The 24427-nt window shown below is 38.3% G+C and overlaps 1 protein-coding gene across 2 annotated transcripts in view; it reads left to right on the top strand.

Moving 5' to 3' along the window:
- Nucleotides 1–24199, top strand: part of LOC114422624 (ribosomal RNA large subunit methyltransferase I) — a 30199-nt gene extending 6000 nt beyond the window's left edge. For both annotated transcript variants that reach the window (XM_028389078.1, XM_028389079.1), the window contains exons 5-8: nt 6084–6270; nt 13191–13375; nt 17645–17782; nt 23804–24199. In XM_028389078.1, the coding sequence (XP_028244879.1) occupies nt 6084–6270; nt 13191–13375; nt 17645–17782; nt 23804–23932 (639 nt within the window). In that variant the 3' untranslated portion in view covers nt 23933–24199. The remainder of the gene's footprint in view (nt 1–6083; nt 6271–13190; nt 13376–17644; nt 17783–23803) is intronic.
- The last annotated feature ends 228 nt before the right edge of the window (nt 24200–24427 follow it).

Here is a 24427-nt window from a genome sequence, read left to right as displayed (position 1 = left end):
TCCTGGAATTGATAACTTTATGGAAATATGCTGTGTTGTTGTCCCCCTCTTGAAGCCATCTTGATCTTGATTTTTGCCGCAGTAGAGATTCATAAGCAGTGGAAACTTCCCACAGCTGCTGCTGGAGGGAATGCCTATTGTTGATCTCTTCTTCTGACAGAGGCCTGGTAGCTGCTATATCTTCCACAGCATTTAACTTTTGCTGAATTCTGTGAATCTCCTTAGAGCTGATATTACCAAACTCCTTACTCCACTGTTTGATTGACAATTTTAGCATTCTCAGTTTGTTTTTAAGCAGAATTCCCCCCCATCCAGGTTGTTGATCAGCTCTCCAAGCCTCTCTAACCACTCTTTGGTATCCTTTTTGATGGAGCCACCAGTCTGCTACCCGAAACGGCTTAGGGCCCCAGTCCACTTTCTTAGTTTGCAAGATTATAGGGCAATGATAAGAGAAATCCCTTGGAAGGGTATAATGAGAGCTATCAGGCCAAGAAAGAAGCCACTGATCTGATACCAAAAAACGGTCAAGTCTGCTCTTGACCCTTGCATTTGGTCTTATCCAGGTATAAGTACTGCCAACACACTTAATTTCCTGCAATTCCATTTCAGCTATCCAAGAGTTGAATTCTGAAATACTTAGGGGATCAACACGACTTTGTGATAAGCTGAATCTCTCATCTTGGTTTCTAATACTATTGAAATCCCCCATGAAGCACCAAATACCAGGAGGTTTGGATGCCCTCATCTGTTTCAGATCATCCCACATGAGCCTCTTCCCAGCAAGATCACAAGGGGCATAAATGTTTACCACAACCATCCTTTGATTAATATCCACACACCTCCCTTCCAGCAATAGATAATTACTGCCTTTTACTCTAGTATCCACCTCAAAAACAGAATTGTTCCAAAGGCAGAGCAGTCCCCCCAAGGCCTGAATAGAGGGAACATACTCCCAGGATGATGATGAATCCCCCCAAATTGCCTGACAAGTCCCTTTATCAAAACTTTCTTTTTTGGTTTCTTGAAAGCAAGCTATGTCCACTTTATACTTTATAATGGTCCTTCTAATGGCTGCCCACTTGACTCCTCTCCCCAAACCTCTTGAATTATAAGAAAGGATGATCATAACTGCTGGTTTTTAATGCCCATCTCGACTGCCTTTGTGTTAACTCTGGTGTCCATATCCTCCATAAACTGTTGGACCTTCGAAACATCACTCCCATGGGTCACTCCCAGGTCTTTTAACAGGGCAAGTTGCTTCTCCACTTCGTCTTCTGGATCTGAAGGTATGTCATCAGGTTGTAAGCCCGTTGCTGGGTTCATAGTTGGACTCTTATGATATTGGGCCTGTCCCCTACTAGCCAGCACCAATTTTCTTCTAACATAAACCTTTGTGACAGATTCAGATGGGCCCATAACCTTGGGGCCCAAATCAACTTCGGGCTCGTTGGATTCTAAAGGCTCGTTGTATGTGTTAACTAAAGGTGCCTCCTTCACGAGATCTTCTCTTCTGCCGGAGGACATATCCTCAGACATAAAAGCCTCCGAATTTCCCGTTTCTTTGCAAATAGCTCTGTTTCCATTGCTTATCACAGAAAGGTCTCTGTGTTGGTCTAAACCATGTTGTTTGACTCTGGCTTTCCTTTTTTCCTTTTGCATGCTATTCTTCTTTTTACTTTCAACAGAGACATTTAAATTCTTGCCTTGTTGGGTAAAGTGAACGTTACTGGGTTCGTGCACTGCACCAAGGCCTGCTTCTACTCGTTTCTGATGACGGTACTCGTGTGATTGGTCCACGTCGGCGTTGACAATGACGGACCGACCAGGTTGGTTCTGACCTTTGGGTTTTATCCATTGGACAAAGCTACTGGAAAGCATCCGGTGCTTGCCCCATTGACTGGGCGATTCACCATCACGGTGGTCGGAACCACCGTTTGGAGTAGCTGGGGGGCTGTCGCGTGCCAATATCGGAGTATTTGGTGGTGTCGAGAACGGGGACGGCGGGAAATCTGCTACGCTCCATTGATGTTTCCTCGGCGCGCAATAACCAGGCATCTCCTCCAAGACGTCCAGGTGGTAAGGTTTCACCGTCAATGGTGGCCAGCACCACCTCTTGAAGACGCGGCCTTTTGTTCGTACGAATAAGGATTCGAGCGACGTCCATCCTCCTACGATCCTCCACCGACCCGTCCACCTCTACCATCTCCCCAAAATCTTCCACCACCTTCTGCATGATTTCCGGCGCCCACACCGTCGGCGGAAGACCCCATATCCGGACCCATGTCAGCCTGTGATCTGGTCTAATATCCGGGCTCCATTTCTGAAGCTCGGTGACTGGAGAGGACCCCGAAATCTTCTCCTCGTGAATGATTCTCTCCGCCTTGGAATCATCCAGGTAGGGAAGGAATATCCAGTCGTCGGCCCAGTAGCATGGGTTCACCTCTCCATCTAAAATCCATTGAAGCTCTTCTTCCAGCCTCTCAAACATACCTCTGTTTTTGAGCCTTCCAATCCAAGCTTTCTGGAGCCATTCGTTGGTCTCCTTATGGGAGCTCAAAACCACCGTCCTCTGCTCTGACCGTGCCTTGCCTAAAGATGATTCTCCTTTACGGTAAGGGCCTCCTACAACCTCCATCTCCTCTCTAACTACCTCCGCATAGGATCTCTTCCTATCCACAGAAAATAAAGGCTTTGTCTCCTTCCCCACTATCTCCCCCCTCTGTGAGTAAGTGACACTCTTGTTATTCCGACTCACCTTCCCCCTGTCATATCTCGGCTTATTTACAAAAAGTTTCATGCTTCCGATGTATATGTTAGCATCAAGCTGTAACTCCAATTTCCGTTCATCTTGTACGTCTTTAAATCTAACGAATCCGAACCTCTGGGCTTCCTTGTTCTTATACTTGGGAATAAAGACTTCCCAAACTTTACCCCACTTCTGAAAAATCTTCCAGAGGTCTTCCTCCTTGATTCCAGCCGGGAATCTAGAAAAGTAGAAAGTCGTGACGTCGAGTTTGTTTCGCCATGTCCCCGTTCTGTCCTGACGTTTGAAGCTGTTCGTGTACACTCTATCCCTGCTTTCTGTCGGTCTCCATTTCCGCTTGCTCCTTACTTCGTGCCATACTCCACCGTGATCGTCGTCATTTGCCGAGTGAAGCTGTTCTGGAATCCATCTTACGTCTACTCTTCCGTACTTGGATTCTAGCTCCTTCTCTCTAGAGCGATATCTGACCTCTCTCAACTTGACACAACTATCTGTTTGTCTCACTCTCTCTCTCTCCACCGTGTTTCTCTCTCTCTCTGTGTTTCTCTCTCTCGCTCTCCCCCTGTTTCTCTCTCTCTCCCTGTTTCTCTCTCTATTGCCCATTCTGCTTGACTAAATGCTTTCTCACCTATCCTTATTCTCCTATTTATATCTAATAAACCTCTAACTAACTAACTAACCCCTTAACTAACTATTAATATCCTAATTGTAGTAATGAACTTATTAATAGTCTAACTGTTAACTAACTTTCCCTTCTCCTTATATCCTAACAATACACCTGTCCTAAAAATCAACCTTGTCCTCAAGGCTGGAATTTGAAAACTGAAATGACACACTTCCTCAAGTTTTCTCCTTTCCATCTGAAATTTCCTTTGCTCTTTAGCCTTTTGCTGGGCTTCCTTACCCAATGCAACTTGATGAGCAAGTTCTTGTCTTTGTCGTACTTGCTGCTCTTCATGCTCAGCTGCTTCAAGGTGAACTTTAGTAGCCAAAAGTAAGTGGTTGCAGTATCCAACATGAGTGTCAATTTTCTTCTCATCAAACCCATGAATATGTAGGTTGGAAGCAATAGACAATTGACTAAATACACGAACAACATTTTGCAGCTCAGCAACAGTTGCTCTTGCCTCGTTTGCAGTCCTCTTTGCCTTTTATAGTGTTGATGCTGAAAATTTTTGCATTGCAACCCCTGCATCAAACCTTAAAGTATGGTTCAAGGGTGCCAAATGGATGGTTCTCAGTAGAGTTTTTATACCGTCTTGCTACTGTTCAGCCTCATAATGTGTACAAGCTAAATATATAAGTATTTGAGAGTCTGCGCTATAATAAAACTTCCACAAGCAGTTTTGATACATTTTCACAGTCAAATTAAAATTCCCCTGAGCAAAATAAACATGTGTCAGATTTATCCACACATCAGGCATCTGGACAAAAGCACTACCACCGTCAGCTTCTTGTTTTTGTTTATAACAGCAGATATAAAGTGTTAAAGAATGAAAGAGAATGTAGAGGAAATTGAGACTGCAAAGGCCTATTTTTATTCAGATATGAAGCGACGTATTTATAAACATAATAACAAAAAAAAAAAAATACTAACAGAGAGATAAAATCACTAACAGATCATGCCTAAAGAATATGACTAAAACAACTTTATCCTATCAGTCAACATGACTTTTATTTTTTCCTAAAAAATAGCATAAAAATTGGATCTACAATAGTTTGTTTGACAGTTCCAACAGTCTCATCTTCAACACTCCTCCTTGACTTTGGAACTACAAATTCTCATCCTCTTCCACCCTGATCTCCTCTACCACCTTGGCCTCAATGGTTTTCGAGTCTTTGTCTTCGACACCAAGCTCCTCCCTCTGGTAGGTTCAGTTCTCTCATTGGAAGAACCCTCAATGGTTTTTACGGAAACACTGTCTTGCTGTGACGTTGTTGCCCACATACCCAACTGCAAAGTCGATACTGTTTGCATGGGTTGTTTATCCCCCTTTTCAAATTCAAGTCTGATGCCCTTTTTCTTGATCAGCAATTGTAGCATCTGTTTGACCTCTTTAATTCCATCAATGGTTTTCTTGATGGGCCTTCCTCCTCCTCCATGCTTTACTCCCTTTTAACCAAAAGAATATTTTCTGAACTTTTTAGTCATCCATGCTTCAACTCTGAAATGCTGATTTTGCAAGAATGATGGTGCAACCCACAAGAATTGGGTTCCTCTTCCTCACACTCCTCGCTCGACCTGTTACTGTCATTGTTCTCCTCTTCTGTCTTCTTGTATCTGTTGACCAAGTTTTCCCCACCATCTGAAGGCGTCTTTCCTTTCTTGAATTCAAGAAGTAATTCCTTGATTTGCCTCATGTCCAACAACCTTTCCTTTATGAAATCCATGTTTGTTTTCAGGTCTGTGATCACCTTTCCATGCTCGCTGGTCAATTTCTCCAAAGTGCAACTCGGATCCGACTGGTCAGACCAATTGTTAGGAACCAAGAATTGTAATGAGAAACAAAAGAAAGGATTTTATTGACTAGTAAGAAAAGAACAAAAAATAGGAGAGCAAAATGTCCTCCAAGAGTTTTCCCTCAACAAAGGATTTCTTCTTTCACAAAGAGCTAATGCTCAATCTACAAATAATAAGATCCCCCTCTCTCTTATCCTTCTTCCCCTATTTATATCTAATGAATCCCTCTAACTAACTAACTAACCCCTTGACCAACTAATCAATATCCTAACTGTAGTAACTAACTTATTAATAGTCTAACCATGTTAACTAACTTTTCCTTCTCCTTATATCCTAACAACAACAGCCTTATTATTTTCTACAAAGATTTCTTTTTTGTTATCAAATTGATGAGTTGCACAATATAAATAGATGCAATAAATGACAAGTGCTCCATAAGGGTAACCGCAAAGTTGAAGAAACACTGAACCAACCTTTCTACTTTATAATATGTATGTCTAAATAAGTTATCCTTGAACATAACTTGGTAAATGGTAACTGTGATGTCTTTAAAGAAAGGTGAAAGCATACAGTGGATTTCTATTTTGAATGAAAATAGTTTATTCTTATGTGTTTTGTTATTCTTGTATTATGCACATACATATTTTGCACCTTAAAATGTGTTTTAGTCATATAATGTTTCCAGAACTCAAGATCTTGAAAATATGCCCTGCATATTCACTTCTTCAAACATTTTTTGTGTGTCAGTGTGGGTGGGTGGGGGCTTACTACCTACTACAGTTGGGGTGGAATTACACTCGCAGAAATGTGAAATTTACTGATTTGCTGATTTTGGGGCATGTTGTTCCCATCTGCCAGATTGTGGAAAATGAAATTGTATACACAATTTCATTGAAGGGCCAGAAGACGGGATTCTATGCAGATCAGCGTGAGAACCGCCAGTTTATATCAAGAATTTCAGATGGTCAAAAGGTTCTTGATATTTGCTGCTATAGTGGCGGTTTTGCTCTAAATGCTGTGCGTGGAGGTGCTCTAAATGTCACCGGTACATTATATGTTGTTAATTCTGCCCTTTTTTTTATTACTAATTATCATTGTTTATGATTGACATTATAATACTGTAGATAATTTGGTTGTTCAACTGTCTCAACCTTGAAATTTAGAAAGGAAGGATGCATGCAACTTACCATCATTGAGGTAGTAGTGATGTTAAGTATAATTGACTCTAATCCAAATTTGGAACTAAACTTATAACATGTTTTAGGAAATTTTAAGACAGTTAAACCTATTAATCATTAATCAAGCAAGAGTCTACAACTATTGTGCACTTGCTAACTACAGACCATTGATCAAAAAGGCTTTTAGTCATCCAATGACCTACGGACCATATGTATGTCACTTGTGACTGTGATCCTGTTTGTTAGAGAAAATTAAGAATGAGAATGAAAATGAAGTATGGGAATTACTGACTCAGTATTGTTTGTCTTGTCTATATTCATGCTATGAGTATGAAATAAGACTAATACAAGAAAGATAGGCCCAGCCCAATAAGTCATAATAACCTAAGAACTATTCTGTATCACTGCTGATTGAATTATTTTAAAGTAGGTGAATTTCTTTTAGATTCATTTGTAGCAATAGAGAATTTTTTGAGTTTACATCATAATGATCTTTTTAAAAAAATTCTTTACAGGAAAGAAGTATATACAGGGATTGTTTATATCATCAGTATTATATTTTTGTTGTGACTACTGAACTGATTTAATAAGTCTGATTATGTGTTAAAAAAGCTGAGATGAGAGAGAGAGAGAGGAGAGTGAGAGAGAGAAAGACAGAAAGAGAGAGATTGAGAGAGAGAGAAAGAGTGAGGAGAGAGAGAAACTCTGGGAGACGGAGAGTTACACCGAGGGCTAACGGAGCTAAGTGTGAGAGAGAGAGCCTCGGGGAGACGTCTCGACGGAGCTATGCCGGAAACATAGGAAGAGCTAAGTTGACTCATTCAGGGACTAATTGGAGAGATCATAAGGACATCACGTCCTTATATTTCTCCCGCTTTGCCGAAGACATCACAGAGAAAGATCTGTGGTATCACTTCAAGAGATGGGGGGGATGTCCGAGAGATTTTCATTCCGAAAAGAAGGAACCTGGCGGGAAGAAGATATGGTTTCGTCAGGTTTAAAGGGGTTCAAGACATCCCTTACTTGGTGAAGAAATTGGATAGCATCGTTATAGGGGGTCTGAAACTGTTCGTTAATCTCCCAAAGTATGGGAGGGAGAAATGTCGAGAGACAAGGGGTAATATCCAGGCAAAGCTACCCATGGACAGAAAGAAAGGAGGGGAATTTCGTAATCGAAACGCGCCGCCAATCTCATATGCAGACGCACTGAGACGAAACACAAGCAGAGAGGGAGATCAGAAGTCTGTTTTCATCCCCAACAACCAACATACTTCCTTATCGGTGGCCCAAATACAACTTGAACCAGAAGATACTTTGTGGTTGAAGGAAGCATGGGTAGCTCACTTAAAAAACCCAGCAGTGTATGATCGTGTGGAGGAAGAGTTACTGTGGGAGACGGGAAAGGATATACGCACAACATTCATGGGTGATGACCAAGTCCTCCTGCTGGGTCTCTCTGAACATGATGCAAACCAGCTCATCAATGGAGGCAGAACATTCCTATTCTCATCTATTGAAAGATGGCACCCAAACATGAGAGTAGATTATCGGTTAACATGGATTCAGTGTTGGGGGATCCCTGTTCAGGCATGGAACCCAAAACACTTTAACCAGATTATAGCTGCTATGGGTGAGGTGGTGGACATCGACGACGCAGTCGAGGAGAAAAGAAGGGTGGATAAAGCGCAGCTTCTTATCCGGACTCAATGGCGGCCATCCATTCAACATACGGTGGAAGTGATGATCGACGGCGCCAAATTCATGGTCCACATCACTGAGGAATCTTGTCAAGGCCACGTAGGATGTTCACGGAGGGCGGGAAACGCAGAAGGGTCATCGGAGGAGATTAACTCCGATGATTCCATGTTCGATAGCTCATCCCACATCAACTGGGATCACGGCGATACCGATTCAGACCTACCGGAGTTGGAGTCCTGTAGCAATCCTCACGGGGGAGCTTCTCAGTACCTCGCTGGCGCCGATGACCGAGGGGGGCCAAGTCGGGTACCTCCGCAGGTGTCGGAACTGCTATCCGCGCGAGAGGATGAGGTCGCGAACTCATCGCAGGGCACCAAAATCCAGCAGACATGGATGTTACCCGCAGGATATTCAGACGGGTGCGACCCGGTGGGTATTTACCCTCGGTCCATAGCGGAAACACGGGTAACTCCTTTGCCTGGTCATAAATTCAAATCCTTTTCCCAGTTTATGGAGACAAAAGCAGAGGAGAGGCATGTGGTTAGCCCTGACGCCAGGAGTGTAGAGGCTAAGAAACATCACAAAAAGAGTAATGGTGGTAACGGGAGGTCTAGGGGGGGGTTTTCGGGCCAAAAGAAAGATCATGCAGAAGACAGAAACGTGGCATTATTTGAAGACAGGGCTGACACATATGATAAGCCTATGGACAGTGAAATGGAGGGGCACCCAACAAACAACAGTCTATGGTCAGCACAAAAAGATGAGCATTTTTCCTATTCTACCCCCAAAGACAAAAATTCTTTGCTGGGCCTTCAAACAAAAGTTGGGCCAGACGAAAATCAGTGGCAAGTTTATTCAAGGAAGAAGAGGTCCCAAAAGCAATCAAATATGGGCCTCCCCTCATCTAATCCTAATGTTTCAACAATCTTTGAAAATAATCAACAGCACCAGAATAATAGTTCGATCCAGCCAGAGGAAACTCATCAGGATTCTTTACAGCAACAGTTCACAATGGAAGCAGCAGTGGCAACCCCAATATCAGACACCCAACACGATCATGAGGCAAATCTCATATTGGATGTGGCAAAACAGTTGGGTCTTACTGGAGAAGGAAGTAGGGAGGAAATTCTGGAGAAATTCCAACACATGGAGGAGAGAGATAGAGCGGATGCAACAAGAAGGGCTAATAATAGTAGGAATCCATGAAGATAATTTCATACAATGTTAGGGGCCTTGGGAGGGGTGTTAAGTGGGGAGCAATCAGAAGAATGATCAAGAAGGAGACTGTGGACTTTATATGCCTTCAAGAGACAAAGAAAGATTTGGTAGATTCACCTATGTGTCAGGCTTTATGGGGTAATGTAGATGTAAGGTGGGAAATGCTCCCAGCTATTAATTCTGCCGGTGGTATTCTTTGTTTATGGAGTGAGAAGTCATTCAGATTGCAAAGGAAGATTCTTGGAATTGGGTTTATTATATTGGTTGGGGAATGGATTCAAGAAGCTCAAATGATAACTCTAGTTTCTATTTACTCTCCTTGCGACATTCATAACAAAAGAATTCTTTGGGACTCTATAAAGCAGCTCAGGCAATCTGTGGAGGGGGGTTTGTGGTGTTTAATGGGAGATTTTAATTCTATAAGGAGCCCTCATGAAAGATTTTCTGATGTACAAAGCCTTCATGAAGATAGCTGTACCAGAGAATTTAATCAGTGGATTGATGATTTAGAAGTCTTAGAGGTCCCTTGGCTGGGAAGGAAGTTTACATGGTATAGGCCTAATGGTACATCTAAAAGCAGACTGGATAGATTTTTGGTTTCCCATGACTGGATGGTTAGATGGCCCAGCAGTTCTCAATGCACTCTTGCTCGGAATTTCTCAGACCATTGCCCAATTGTACTTCGCTCTAAGGAAATTGATTGGGGCCCAAAACCTTTTCGTATCTTGGATTGTTGGCTTAGAGATAAATCTTTCAAGGAGGCTGTTCACCATAGCTGGAATGCTATTCAACAGCCAGGTTGGGGTGGATTTATCCTCAAACAAAAGTTCAAGAACCTGAAGCACAGCTTGAAGGCTTGGAATAAACATCTTTTTGGAGATACTTTATCAAAGATTAACAGGATTGAGGCTGATCTAAACAAGCTGGAGGAAGACACAAGCCAAAGGATTTTGTCCCCTTATGAACAGCAGCATAGAAAACAACTGCAGGAAGATCTTTGGGCTGCAGCCCAAGCCCATGAGTCCTTGCTGAGACAGAAATCCAGATCAAGGTGGATCAAGGAGGGTGATTGCAATTCTCGCTTTTTTCACATGGTGATAAATGCCAACCGCAGTAGCAGCTCTCTAAAAGGAGTTATGGTGGATGGAGTTTGGACAACTGAACCTCCTGTTGTGAAGGAGGAGGTGAGATCTTTCTTTTTGCATAGGTTTATGGAACCAGACCTCCACAGACCCACTTTAGATGGCACCCCCTTTCAAAGCATTTCTCATCAACAAAATATAGAGCTGGTGAAGCCGTTTTTGGAGAAGGAAGTGAGGGAAGCAATCTGGGATTGTGGGAGTGACAAGAGCCCCGGGCCTGATGGGATCAACTTTAATTTCATCAAGAGCTTTTGGCAGTTGCTCAAACCTGATATTCTTCGTTTTTTAGATGAATTTCATGCTAACGGAATTTTTCCTAGGGGAGGCAATGCTTCCTTCCTAGCTTTAATTCCAAAGAAGGTTGATCCACAAGTTTTGAACGATTACAGACCTATATCCCTCATAGGCTGTATGTATAAGATTGTGGCGAAGATCCTAGCTAAGAGAATGAAGACAGTGCTGCCTACCATCATTAATGAAGCTCAATCAGCGTTTATTGAAGGGAGACACCTTCTTCAGAGTGTCCTCATAGCTAATGAAGTCATTGATGAAGCTAAAAGGAGCCATAAACCCTGCCTCATATTCAAAGTTGATTATGAAAAGGCTTATGACTCGGTATCATGGAAATTTTTGCTGTATATGCTGAAAAGAACAGGGTTTAGTCCTAAATGGATCAGCTGGATGGAAGGGTGTCTGAAATCAGCCTCAATTTCAGTCTTAGTCAACGGTAGCCCCACAAAGGAGTTCAAGCCTCAAAGGGGTCTTAGACAAGGGGACCCTCTAGCTCCTTTTTTATTCAATATAGTTGCTGAGGCATTGAATGGTCTGATGAGGACAGCGCTGGCAGCAAACCTATACAAAGGCTTCAATATTGCTAGTTCTGAAATCAGTATTAGCTTATTACAATACGCGGATGACACGATCTTTTTTGGTGAAGCTTCTATGGAAAATGTGAAAGTTCTCAAAGCTATACTTAGAACTTTTGAAGTGGTTTCTGGTTTAAAAATAAATTTTGCCAAAAGCTCTTTTGGTGCTTTTGGTAGGGATGACCAGTGGAGGCAAATGGCAGCTACCTACCTTAATTGTAGTCAGTTAGCTCTTCCTTTTGTTTATCTTGGTATACCCATTGGGGCTAACCCGAGGCAAGCTCATGTGTGGGAACCTATTATACAAAAATTTGAGAGGAGACTAGCTACTTGGAAGAAGAGATATATCTCATATGGGGGGAGAGTGATTCTTATCCAATCAGTCCTTACTTCTCTTCCTATTTATTATTTTTCTTTTTTCAGGGTTCCCCGTATGGTGGCTGACAAATTAATCAGAATTCAGAGAAGCTTTCTTTGGGGAGGAGGTCATGACAACAACAAAACTGCCTGGATATCTTGGAAAACAGTTTGCTTACCCAAAGACAGAGGAGGTTTAGGCATTAAAGACATCCATACCTTTAATGTGGCCCTCCTTGGAAAATGGATGTGGAACCTTATGTACCAACAAGGGGCTCTATGGGTTACACTTTTGGAAGCTAAATATGGGGGCTGGAGAGGTCTAGTTGGAGAAGGAAACTCAAGCTGTCAGTCAATTTGGTGGAGGGATTTAATAAAAGTTATGCATTTGCCCTGCAATGGAAAGACTCTTTATCAGCAAATTAAGTGGAAGGTAGAAGCTGGAGATAAGGTCAGATTTTGGGAGGATAGGTGGATTAGTCACGACCAATCTTTAGCTGAAAAGTACCCGCGGCTCTATGTGAATTCCAACCATCAATACCAGCTGGTTGGTTCCATGGGGCAGCATAGCAGCCTTGGGTGGAACTGGAACTTTACTTGGAGACGCCAGCTGTTTGACAGAGAAATAGAATCAGCCATATCCTTCCTCGCTGAAGTTGAAGGTATATCCATTAATCCTCAAGGTTCCGACACTTGGGTATGGACAGCAGAAGCATCGGGTATCTTCTCTACTCGAAGTGCTTACTCTTCGATTTGGGAGGAGGTAGTTGTTGACAACCTTCACGACTGCTTTAAGGACCTTTGGAAGATCAAGATCCCGAGCAAATTTTTAATGTTTGCTTGGAGGTTACTGTGGGACAGATTACCTACAAAAGTTAATTTAAGGGCCAGGCAAGTGCAGATCTTGGATCTGACTTGTCCATTCTGCAGAAGGGGGGAGGAGACTGCTTCCCACATTTTTATTCACTGCAGTAAGACTCAGCCTATATGGTGGGAAACAATGAATTGGATAAATATGCAGGGACCCCTTCCATGGAGTATAACAGATCATTTCATGCAGTTCTCTTCCTTGAAAGAGGCTGGTATAAGATCTAGGAGGTGGCAGTGGTGGTGGATGGCGGTTACTTGGTCTATTTGGCAGCTTAGAAACAACATTGTATTTTCCAATGCAACTTTTGATGGCAACAAACTGGTTGAAGATGCATCTTTCTTAGTATGGACTTGGCTTCACAATTTGGAGAAGGACTTCTCTTTACATTTTAATCAATGGTCGAGTAACCTTCGACAGAATTTTTTGCAGTAGTAGGGTTACACTCTTGGTTTTAATTTATATGTATTCCCTCCATATTTTGGTTCCTTATCAGACTGTGTTGTCTGCTTTCAGGAACCAATTATATGGACTTTTATTTTGTAATAGTACCTCTGGTACTTTTTATTCAATATATATATATTTATCTTTGCAGACCAAAAAAAAAAAAAGTCTGATTATGTCGACAATTTTGTTAGGTATTGACACATCACCGCTAGCTTTGGAGCTTGCTAAAGAAAATGTTGTACTCAACAACATTGATCCTGGAAGAATATCCTTTTTGAGGGAAGATGCTACTGAATTTATGAAGGGTGCTCTCTTGAGAAATGAATCCTGGGATATTGTCATCATTGATCCTCCTAAACTGGCACCAACAAAAAAGGTATCAATTATGGCAGCATACATATAGTTATGTTATGGCATAAATTTACAGTTGGGCTTCAGGTGACTAAAGAAGAGGGTTAGAGGTCAAAGTGATGCAAAATGGTTTTAGGCTTTTAGCTTTAGATGGTTTTATTGAATGAATTGCTTATGGATGCAAATGAATATGGTAATCCTACTTTCGGATATGTGTGTATACTGCAAATAGCCTACTCTCACATAATGATTCTTTATTAGAAAATTTGAACTACTTTCTGATAGCAACACTGCCTTAGCAGCCAGGCCCAAGAGGACCTAGAAGAGGCCCATGTACCTTAGTGATTACTCGTAGAACAGAATCAGAAGAAGACAAAGTTATGGATATGCTCACCGCAATATCAGCAAGGCTGTTTGCAACCAATTTAGATTCCTTGCTCTCCAATTCTGTTATTATTTCTGTTATTTCCCTGCTAGCCAATGATTGGCATCGTTATCCCATATGTATCCATTATAAATACCATAGTGAGGAATGCAAAAAGGATAGAATATTTTACCTGAAACTTCCATAGACAGAATAGCATAGTAGCCTACCTTATCAACTGGTCTGACCAGCAATGCACAGTAAAATTGATTCCATCGTTCTCACAATCACCCTTTACGCAGATGTTCCCCTCCAACCCACCTCAGCCTCAGCCCACCAACTCAGACGTTACTTCTAAACCTAGAGTGTGTCTGCCTTGTTTCATCTAGCCCAAGTCTCGAAAACTACACTGACACCCCCCAGTTCCTCTACATCACTCAACCCATCCCCACCACCCCCAGCCATCACCAACCTATTGTCTCGTTATGACACCATCTTTCATGAACCACACCATTTACCCCCACCTTGCTCCATTACCCATCATATCCATCTTCCCCATTCCAATCCTGTAATCGTGAAACCATACCGTTATCCCTTTTGCCAGAAGACAGAATTGGAACGACAGTTAGCTACCATGCTAGACTCCGGCCTCATTCGGCACAGTCACAGCCCATTTTTCTCGTTGGTGCTTCTCGTCAAAACGAAAGATGACAGCTGGCGCTGCTGCGTCAACTATAGGGCTCTGAATGCAATCACACTCAAAGATAGATTTCCCAGGTCCACAACTGACGAATTTCTTGATGAATTAGGCAAAGCTTCATGGTTTTCAAATGACTGAAGAAGTATCCCGAAGACGGCTTTTCGAACTCATCAGGGCCATTATGAGTACAGAGTCATGCCGTTCGGTGCCTCTGCAATGCACCGTCCACGTTTTAGGCGATGATGATCGATCTGTTCAAATCGTTTCTCCACAGTTTCTTTGCGGTTTTCTTCGACAATACCACCCTCGTCTATAGTCCATCACTCTCAGCACATAGCCAACATATGGAAGCCATTTTCGATTCCCTCTCTCATGGGCAATTCTACCTATGTCGCTCAAAGTGTATCTTTGCTTAGAATTGCTTACTTTACCTTGGCCACATAGTGTCATCACAAGGCGTAGCCCTAGACCCAATCAAAATCCAGGCCATGATTGATTTGCCTATTTCGGCTTCTCAATCCAAATTGCGTGGATTCCTCGCAGACCATCAGAGTCTCAAGGACCTCGTGTCCCAGGTGATACAAACCCTAGAGCAGCAAACATACCTCGTCAAGTTGCTGGGTTACGATTATACGATCCAATGCAAAGTGGGCTCTAGTAACATCGTCACCGATGCCTTATCACGGATGCCTGCCACCCAATTATTTTCCCTGTCGCTCCCTAATTTCATCTTCATGGATCAAGTCAGGCAATCCTTGCTAGATAACACCGCCTTTCAGGAGTTAACTGCGAACATCCAACAACAGTTGGAGGAACACTCAGGGTTCTCCATCCACTGTGACCTTATTTTCTTCAACGGAAAGATATGGCTTCTGGTGAACAATCCATTCATACCTTTTTTGTTGGAAGAGTTTCATAAAACTCCCATTGGGGGCCACATGGGAGTGGCCAAGACTCTACATCGTTTGCAGAATAACTTTACTTGGTTCAATATGCGCTTCGATGCCCATCATTTTGTTTCCTGGTGCCTCATATGCCAGCAAACAAAGCACGAGACGAAGAAGCTGGCAGGCCTTCTCCAACCTTTACCAACACCTTCTTCGACCTGGGAGGACTTATCCCTGGATTTTATCTTAGGATTACTTCCGTCAAACGGCTTTACCACCATTTTGGTGGTGGTGGATCGATTCTCTAAGGGCGCTCATTTTGGTGCCTTTCCCCCACACTAAATGACACACAAGGTCGCTATTCTCTTCTTCGACATTGTCAACAAGTTGCATGGCTTTCCCCATAGCCTCGTTTAGGATAGAGACCCCTTGTTTATCAGCTCATTTTTGCGTGAGCTATTTTGTTTGAGTGGCACGAAGCTCTGCATAAGTACTTCCTACCACCCTCAGATTGACGGACAAATAGAGGTTCTTAATCGCATTCTAGAACAATATCTTCGAGCTTTGTCCATGATAAACCAACGCAGTGGCACAAATTCCTTGTGCTTGCTGAGTGGTCATACAACACTTCGGTCCATTCTGCCATCAGCCTTTCCGCTTTCGAGGTGACGTTTGGCAAACATCTCCCATCAATTCCTAATTATGTGCTTGGGTCTTCACCGGTAGAGGCTGTGGACACCTTATTAGCCACACGAACCACGATGCATAACACATTATAGCGCCGCTTATCAAAAGCCCAAGCTGTTATGAAGCTACAAGCCGACCGCCATCACTGCGATGTTCAGTTCTTTGTAGGAGATTGGGTGTTCATTTGTCTCCGCCCATTCCGACAAACATCCCTGTCTTTGACATATTCTAAACTTGGCAAACATTTCTATGGCCTTTTTCAGATGGAAGACCGTATAGGCTAGGTTGCGTATCACCTCAAGTTACCAGTCTCTTCCTGAATCCACTTGGTCTTCCATGTTTTATTGCTTAAACCACACCAAGGACTCATCCCAGTCAATCACGTTTCTCTCCCTCCAATGACCATCGATAATCATCCAATTATTGAACCTTTGACCATCCTCGACTGGAAATAGGACATGCCAACGACTTCACCCACCAAGCTAGCATTGGTGCAATGGGTTGGATTGCCTCCTGAGGACACGACCTGTGAGAAATGGGAAGACTTATGCCCTTCGTACAACCTTGAGGACAAGGTTGACTTTCAAGTTGGGGGGGGGGGGGTGATGATAGCAACACTGCCTTAGCAGCCAGGACCAAGAGGACACAGAAGAGGCCCGCGTACCTTAGTGATTAGGTGTAGAGCAGAATCAGAAGAAGCCAAAGTGCAGGATATGCTCACCGCAATATCGGCAAGGCCATTGCAACCAATTTAGATTCCTCGCTCCTCAATTCTGTTATTATTTTTGTTATCTCCCTGCTAGCCAATGATTGGCACATTATCACAGATGTATCCATTATAAATACCATAGTGAGGAATGAAAGGACAGAATATTTTACCTGAAACTTCCATAGACAGAATAGCATTGTAGCCTACCTTATCAATGTTCTTTTACATAGTATGAATAGATGTGTTCCCAGTAATGGGGTTCTTCATTGCTTGGTTTATCGTTTATGATATGGTTTATATGTCCAAGAACATTCTGTTATTAACTAATATTAAAAAATTGGTCATTGCGATTGCACTTGTATATGTTTCTGTGACTCTTATGTTTGTGGGTGAGCTTATCGCTTGTGTTTCCACAGGGTGCAACAGGTTGCTTCTATGATCTAAAATCTGATAGTTAGCTTTGAAATTCTCAATGACTTGCTTTAGCACATGTTTCTTGAAAATCTTCACATAAATTGGTCTAATGCTACTTAAATGTCCTTTTTATTCCCCAAAATATGTATCTGTCTTAAAAAATGGTTCCATTTTTAAACCCATTTGCATGAGTAGTTTGATTTTGAAACAGTAATCAAGTGAGGTTGCAAGGCAGCTGAGCTCTTACTTCTATATATGGTGCACATACACATGCTTACTGCATTGAATATATGATTGAGGAATGGGGATAAGATTAAGGTGTGTTTTTGCGTTTTTAGTCATTGAATCTCAATTAAGATATTTAAATGCCATAAGCTATGTATGCAGACAGTGCTTTACTTCATTTTACTTGGAATTGAAAGCAATTACATGAGTATAGATCTTGCAAATTCTTGTATTAGCTGGTGTTGTCTCCAAAAGTTTACTTTTGCTCACTTTAGTTTTCTTTCTTTGGATGTTTAATTGTCTTACAGGTTCTACATAGTGCTTCTGGTATGTACAGGAATTTGAATTCACTTGCTATGCAACTTACAAAAAGAGGTGGTCTTCTGATGACATGTTCCTGTTCTGGAGCTGTGACCCAAAGTGGGATATTCATGCGCATCCTTCAGGTATTAACCTATACGCTTTAGATCCAACTGGAGTCTTATCAGTCTAGAACTATTTTATTTTAAGCAATTTCTGATACTACCGAAGTTAAGGTTAAGGTTGAATCGTTCAAATACTATTCGAGTTGGATCCTTAGCTGGAACAATTTTTAGTTAGGTTTTACTTATCTCCTGGCTGAATTCCGGATTAGTTAGTGTCCCTTTTTTTTTTGAACCGGAGGCTATGATAATAATAAAATTCTGATAGATCACGACACGAGTTTAATAGTCATAATAGTGTCCCTGCTTTAGCAGCAGAGGATGATTTTGAATAATGAAAGAAAAATGTTTAGTGAAATATTTATTATTTGTTTGATAATAAGTTATTTTTCAAAAGCTCTTTAAAGATGGTGCTAAAAGAAACAATTATTTCTCTAAATGTTTGGCCCAACTTTTCTTTTTTTGACTTGAGCTATTTTAAAGGTAAAGTTCAAAATACTAGAGTTTTAAAGATAGAGTAAAAATTGTTTCATAGTTGTAGCTTTAAAACTCCTATTAAATTAAAACCTTTGGTTCATTGTCCAACATTAAGTTGTAGCTTTAAAATTCCTATTAAATTAAAGCCTTTGTTTTATTGTCCAACATTGATTAGTTCAGGATGAGAGGAAGGTTAGGAGTTAGGACATGCAACTTGAATGCTATTTCAATTCGTGTTTTTTTCAAACTTATTTTTCTTTTATATAAATTAAGTTCTTTAATTTTTTAAGAGCTTTTCTAAAAATCTATTGTACCTAACTTTTTTTTTTTTTTTTATAAAAAGAAACCTAAGCCAAGCAGTTGGTGTGTTTGGGATAGTTGAAAAAAAATCTGATCATTCCAATATTTGATTATATATGCAATCTATTATAGTTAAAATCAATTATGATTAGAATTAACTTTTATTTGAGTATGGTTGCTGAAAAGTGATTTTAAGATAATCTATTTCGTATAGTGCAAAAATAAAATCAATTTTACATAGTAATTATAAAAAATGGTACTTAGTTATTTAATTTTGTTAGTAAAATATAACTTGGTGACTCCAATGGACCTAACTTGTGTTGCTGGAAGCAACAGAGTCATATGATGTGGGGGTTCTATTAAAGGATGGAGGTGATTGGATGCATTAGTGGTTTGGGGAAGTTTCACCTTGGAAATCAAGTATTACAATCATAAACAATAACTATCATTAATAATAAAGGGATAAAAATAAAGAGAAATTTCTAAATAAATGTTCTTACATCAACAACTTGAAATTAGACGATCTACAAAATAAACAACAATGCACAAATTCCTAGTTTTCTAGAAAAGCTTTAACAATTTCATCTTTAATTGAATCTCGAATACGATCTATGTACTCAGAAGACAAAATCCTTGCATTTATACAGTTATACTACTTAAACAAAATAGATTATCTTCAAAATGTTCTTTTAGATTATTGAAATAATCTAATTCTTGTCGTTGTCCCAAATAAGGTCTACGAAATTATCGCTTTCTTAAAGTGTTGGTATAAATTGTATGGTTTTGTTTTGATGAGAAAATGTATATATGGTTTTGAGATATTTGTTTCAGATTTTTCCATCTCAACCTGATTTTGGAATATGTGAATATAATATAATGTTTTGTACCACTCACACTTTCTCTTCCATTAGTTTTTTATAACACGTGCGCAATTATTGTGCTGGTGAGATCTTGCAATATGCTTATTAACCTGCCTATTCCAAGTTAATAAAATATTAAAACATCTCCAATGAAGAACTTAACTTAATTTGAGTTAGCCAATCTTTTTGTTTTCATACGATTTAAGAACTAATTTCCACTTCAATGGAAGAATTTAACTTATTTTTAGTGAATCTTATTTTATCTTTTACTCACAAGAACTTAATTTTTTTTGGCTGAAATATATTTTCTTTCCTGCAGTTTGATGTTTATTAATTTTCGTTCTTAAAGTGCTTTAGACAGTGTTTTGATCCGTCAAAAAAGTGTTTTGAACAATAAAAAAGCATTACCAACTTTAAGGATGAAAAATAAAATAAATATATTTTGCAAGGACTAAAATATTTTTCTTTTGCAGGGAAAAAAAATAAAAAAATGTTAAATTGCAAGACCAAAAATGTATTTAGAACATTTTTTTAATGGTTAAGCAAGTTTGCTTGTAACCACTTATAAGCAACTTGTATAAAGGATGAGGTTGTTTAAACTTAAAATAAGTGCTTTTAGAATAAGTGATTTATCTATAAATTTTTTTACAAAAGCAAAATATGCATTTATGTTTGGTTACAATTATTAAAAAGTGCTTTTTTAATTAAAAGTCATTAGTAACTTGTTTGGGTATGACAAGTGGAGAAGTATTTTTTTATTTCAAAATTACATAAAAGATCTTATAAGCACTTGTAAAATCACTTTTTTTTTATACATGCATCATATGTCCATTTTTTAATTAAAAAAGACATTCAAATATGAATAATAGATAAATGAAAACTTCAAATATTATTTTTTAGCCTAATAGTCATGTTATTACAATATTTTATTAATAAAATATTTCCAAATTTTGGTGATTAGTGTTGGTTTTACACATGAATTTATACTAGAGAATATTGATAACATTGGTATTATATTTTTATTTTAAAAATTACCTTAGAAAAATCAATAATATGTATTAAAAATCTTTATTATATTTTTTTTACAAGTACTTTATAAATTATCTAAAAAAAACAATTAAGCAAAATAAATAAATAAGACTATAAAACATAAATACTCATGTTAACTAAAACTTACATGTCTATTAATATGTTATATAAGTACTCCAATTGCTTGTAGAAGCAAGCAATCAAACTTAATTTGTCAAACTTATTTCAAATAGTAAAGAGTAAAGACCAAAGAGAAACTAATGTCGTATTCGTCTTGACAATTGATCTTTGAAAGCATTTCTTACTTCTTCCGTGTACCTGACATCTGCTTGAGATGGTTTTTGCCATTCTTCTTGATAAGGTATATCATTCATCAAAATTTTGCTCTGTAGCTCATAATGCTTCAACATTCTCTAAGTTTTCAAGAATATCTAAATATCCTGAATCTATCCTTCTAACTTAATTATGGAGTGCAATATATGTCCATATGATAGAAATTTGAGTTTCATGTTTAAAACTAATCATGCATTGTAATATTCTCCGTCTTGTTTTACAAACACCAAAAGTTCTTTCAATAACACTTCTTAAACTAGAATGATGAAAATTAACTATTTCATCATTGATTTGAAATTTGGAGCCAATCTAAAATATTGAAAATGATATGTTGTATTTCTCTAAAGTCCTAAGGAACCTTTGAATGATGGATATCTCAAATCAAGAAGATAATATTTACCTATACATACATAAATATGTCTTAAGAATATTGTAAAAAAATAGTCATCAATTAAAATAAAAAAGATTAAAGCTATATAAAATTACCTTCAGGAGGATACAAGAATCTTATATTTGGTTTTCGAACCATCATGATATAAATGAAGTCCCTCATTCGTAGTTGTTCAAAGAATCTATTCTCATTTTCTTATTAATTCTATAGACCACTTGTGACGGGTGAGAATTGAAGTGGTTTTTGCTTCTTTCACAATATGTATAAATGCATGATTTGTAACTAAGAATGCAGTCAAAGTAGGTGTAACATGCAGTGAAAACATATTAGTATTATTATTTAACACATTAATTTTCACGTTAGAGTTATACTCACTTTCATCTGAGTTATATGTCATCCTGTAAATCAAAATATAAATCTAATCACTACTTCAGGAATGTCTCTAGCTTTCAGCTAGTGTGACCTCTAGTAGGGTGTTGTTTCTGTAGGGTGGTTGTTTTTTCCTGTTTTACAGATCTAGCTACTTGTATCTTGTAGTACCTCTGGTACTTTTTTAATTAATATATATATCTTTGCTTTCCAAAAAATAAAAAAATAAAAATGGTACCAAATAGTTTAGATGAAAATGAGTATAACTCTGACTTGAAAATTGAAGTGTCAAACAATAATACTAATATGTTTTCATTGCATGTTGCAATTACTTTGGCTGCATTCCTTATTACAAATCATGTATTGAAACATGTTGTGAAAGAAACTAAAACCACTTCAATTCTCCTCGGTCACAAGTGATATTTAGAATTAATACAAGCGAATGAGAATAAGATTTCTGAGCAACTTCGAATGAGAAAAAATGTGTTTAAGTTATTGGTATGTGAGTTAATCAATAAATATGGATTAACACCTACCAAACATATTGGTGTTGAAGAAAATGTTGTTTTGTTCTTATATATGATTGGTAATGGAGCCTCATATAGACAAGTTGAAGAATGAGTACAACATTCTCGTGAGATCATTCATAATCATTTCTATCGAGTTCTAACAGTTATACACAAGCTGGGAAATAACATAACTAGATAAACTAATCCTATGCATGTTGATGTTTCTGATTACATCAAAGATGATGACCGTTATTGGCCTTACTTTAAAGATTGCATATGGGCTATAGATGGAACTCATATTACTTTACATCTTCCTACATATAAACAATTGCCATTTTTAGTAGGAAAGGATATTCAAGCACAAATGTGATGGTTGCATGTGATTTTAACATGTGTTTTACATTTGCAATGTGTGGTTGGGAAGGATCTATTCATGATGGATTTTCACTAACACTCTTTGAAAGCCAAATCTAAAATTTCCTTATCTTCCTGGAAGTAATTTGATATAGCTTAAATTATTATTTTCTAATTGATGATTATTTTTTCACAATACATATTTATGTATTTATAGGTAAATATTATCATGTTGACTCGAGATATCCACCATTCAAAGATTTCTTAGGATCTTAGAGAAATACAAGTTATCATCTTCAATATTTTAAATTGGTTCCAAATTTTAGATCAAAAGATGAAATATTTAATTTTCATCATTCTAGTTTGAAAAATGTTATTGAAAGAACTTTTGGTGTTTGCAAAGTAAGATGGAGAATATTGCAATGCATGATCGATTTTAAACTTGAAACTCAAATTTCTATCATATGAGCATGTTTTGCACTCCACAATTATGTTAGAAGGATAAATTCTAGAGATTTAGATATTGTTGAAAACTTAGAGAATGTTAAAGCATTATGAGCTATAGAGCAAAATTTTAATGGTGAATCATATACTTCATCATGAAGAATGATACATGGAATAAGTAAGAAATGCTATCAGAGATCAATTGTCAAGACAAGTGTGACATTAGTTTGTCTGAGGTCTTTACTTTTTGAAATAAGATTAACATTTTAATTTTGATTGCTTGTACGAATAATTGAAGTACTTATTTAACATAGTAATAAGCATGTAAGTTTTAGTCAATGTGAACATTTATGGTTTATAGTCTTATTTATTTTGCTGACTTGTTTTTTATTTTATTTTTTATGAGATAATTTATAAAGTACTTGTAGAAATATATTAAATATTTTTAATACATTATTGATTTTTCTATGAGGTAAATTTAAAATAACAATGTTATTAATAAGCTCTAAGTGTAAGTTCATATGTAGAACCAACACTAATCACCAAAATTTGGAAACATTTTATTAATAGAATATTGTAATAACATGCTTGTTAGGCTAAAAATAATAATATTTGAAGTTTTTATTTATCTATTATTTGAATGGCTTTTTAATTAAAAAAAATGGGCATGTATGAAAAAATAATTTTTACTAAACAAACATGTTTATTTCATAAGTCTTTTATGTAATTTTGGAATTAAAAAACACTTCTCCACTTGTCATATCCAAAGAAGTTAATAATCACTTTTAATTAAAAAAAAATGTTTTTTTATAATTGTAACCAAACATAAATACATATTCTGTTTTTTAAAATCACTTATTTTAAGCCTAAACAAACTCATCCAAAAACTTATTAGTTCCGATTATATTCTCAAGTGGCTTAACTTAGAGAATCAGCATAAATAACTGCATTGAAGTTGCTCTTCTTTCTTTTTTACCAGGGTGCAGCATCTATGGCGGGTAGGAGAATCACTGTCCTCAGACAGGCTGGAGCAGCTTGTGATCACCCTATCGATCCATCATACCCAGAAGGAGCATATCTAACCAACATTCTATTGCGAGTTTCATGAGTATTGTATTTGGGGGATTTTCATTCATTTAAGTTTTTTCCCATGTAATTATATATTTTAATGGAACTTTGGAAAGTGCCCTTTCACCGAATTAGTGAAGAAAATGTCTTACACATCAGTTGAAAGAAAAAAATGGGCATAGGTTTGCTTATTTAATTAATAATTATTGTCAAACTATATTTTACCACTGAAAGTGAAAGCTAACATCTCAAATACAATTGGGTGGCTCCTCTAGCCAAAATCAAGGTCGTGATCCTTAGCATAAAATGCCAAATGGTCAGCTACAGAACAAGGAAAGAAATCCTGTTTTTCAAGGAAAAGTACCACTTTCACTATTGATTCATCCGTTCAATGGTTTATATTGTGTCATTTGTCAATAAATAAAGTGATTTTTTTTTTTCTGGGCTCTCATCCATTCTTCATATTGGTGCTGAGAGTGTTGCTGCCTGCGTCTCTTTTTTGGCTTCCAGAATAATCAATCTAAAAGATAAAAAA

Source organism: Glycine soja, chromosome 8, assembly GCF_004193775.1.
Source record: "Glycine soja cultivar W05 chromosome 8, ASM419377v2, whole genome shotgun sequence".
Classification (NCBI taxonomy): Eukaryota; Viridiplantae; Streptophyta; class Magnoliopsida; order Fabales; family Fabaceae; genus Glycine; species Glycine soja.
Note: the sequence above shows the minus strand (reverse complement) of the source record. Positions and strands in the feature narration are given on the sequence as shown.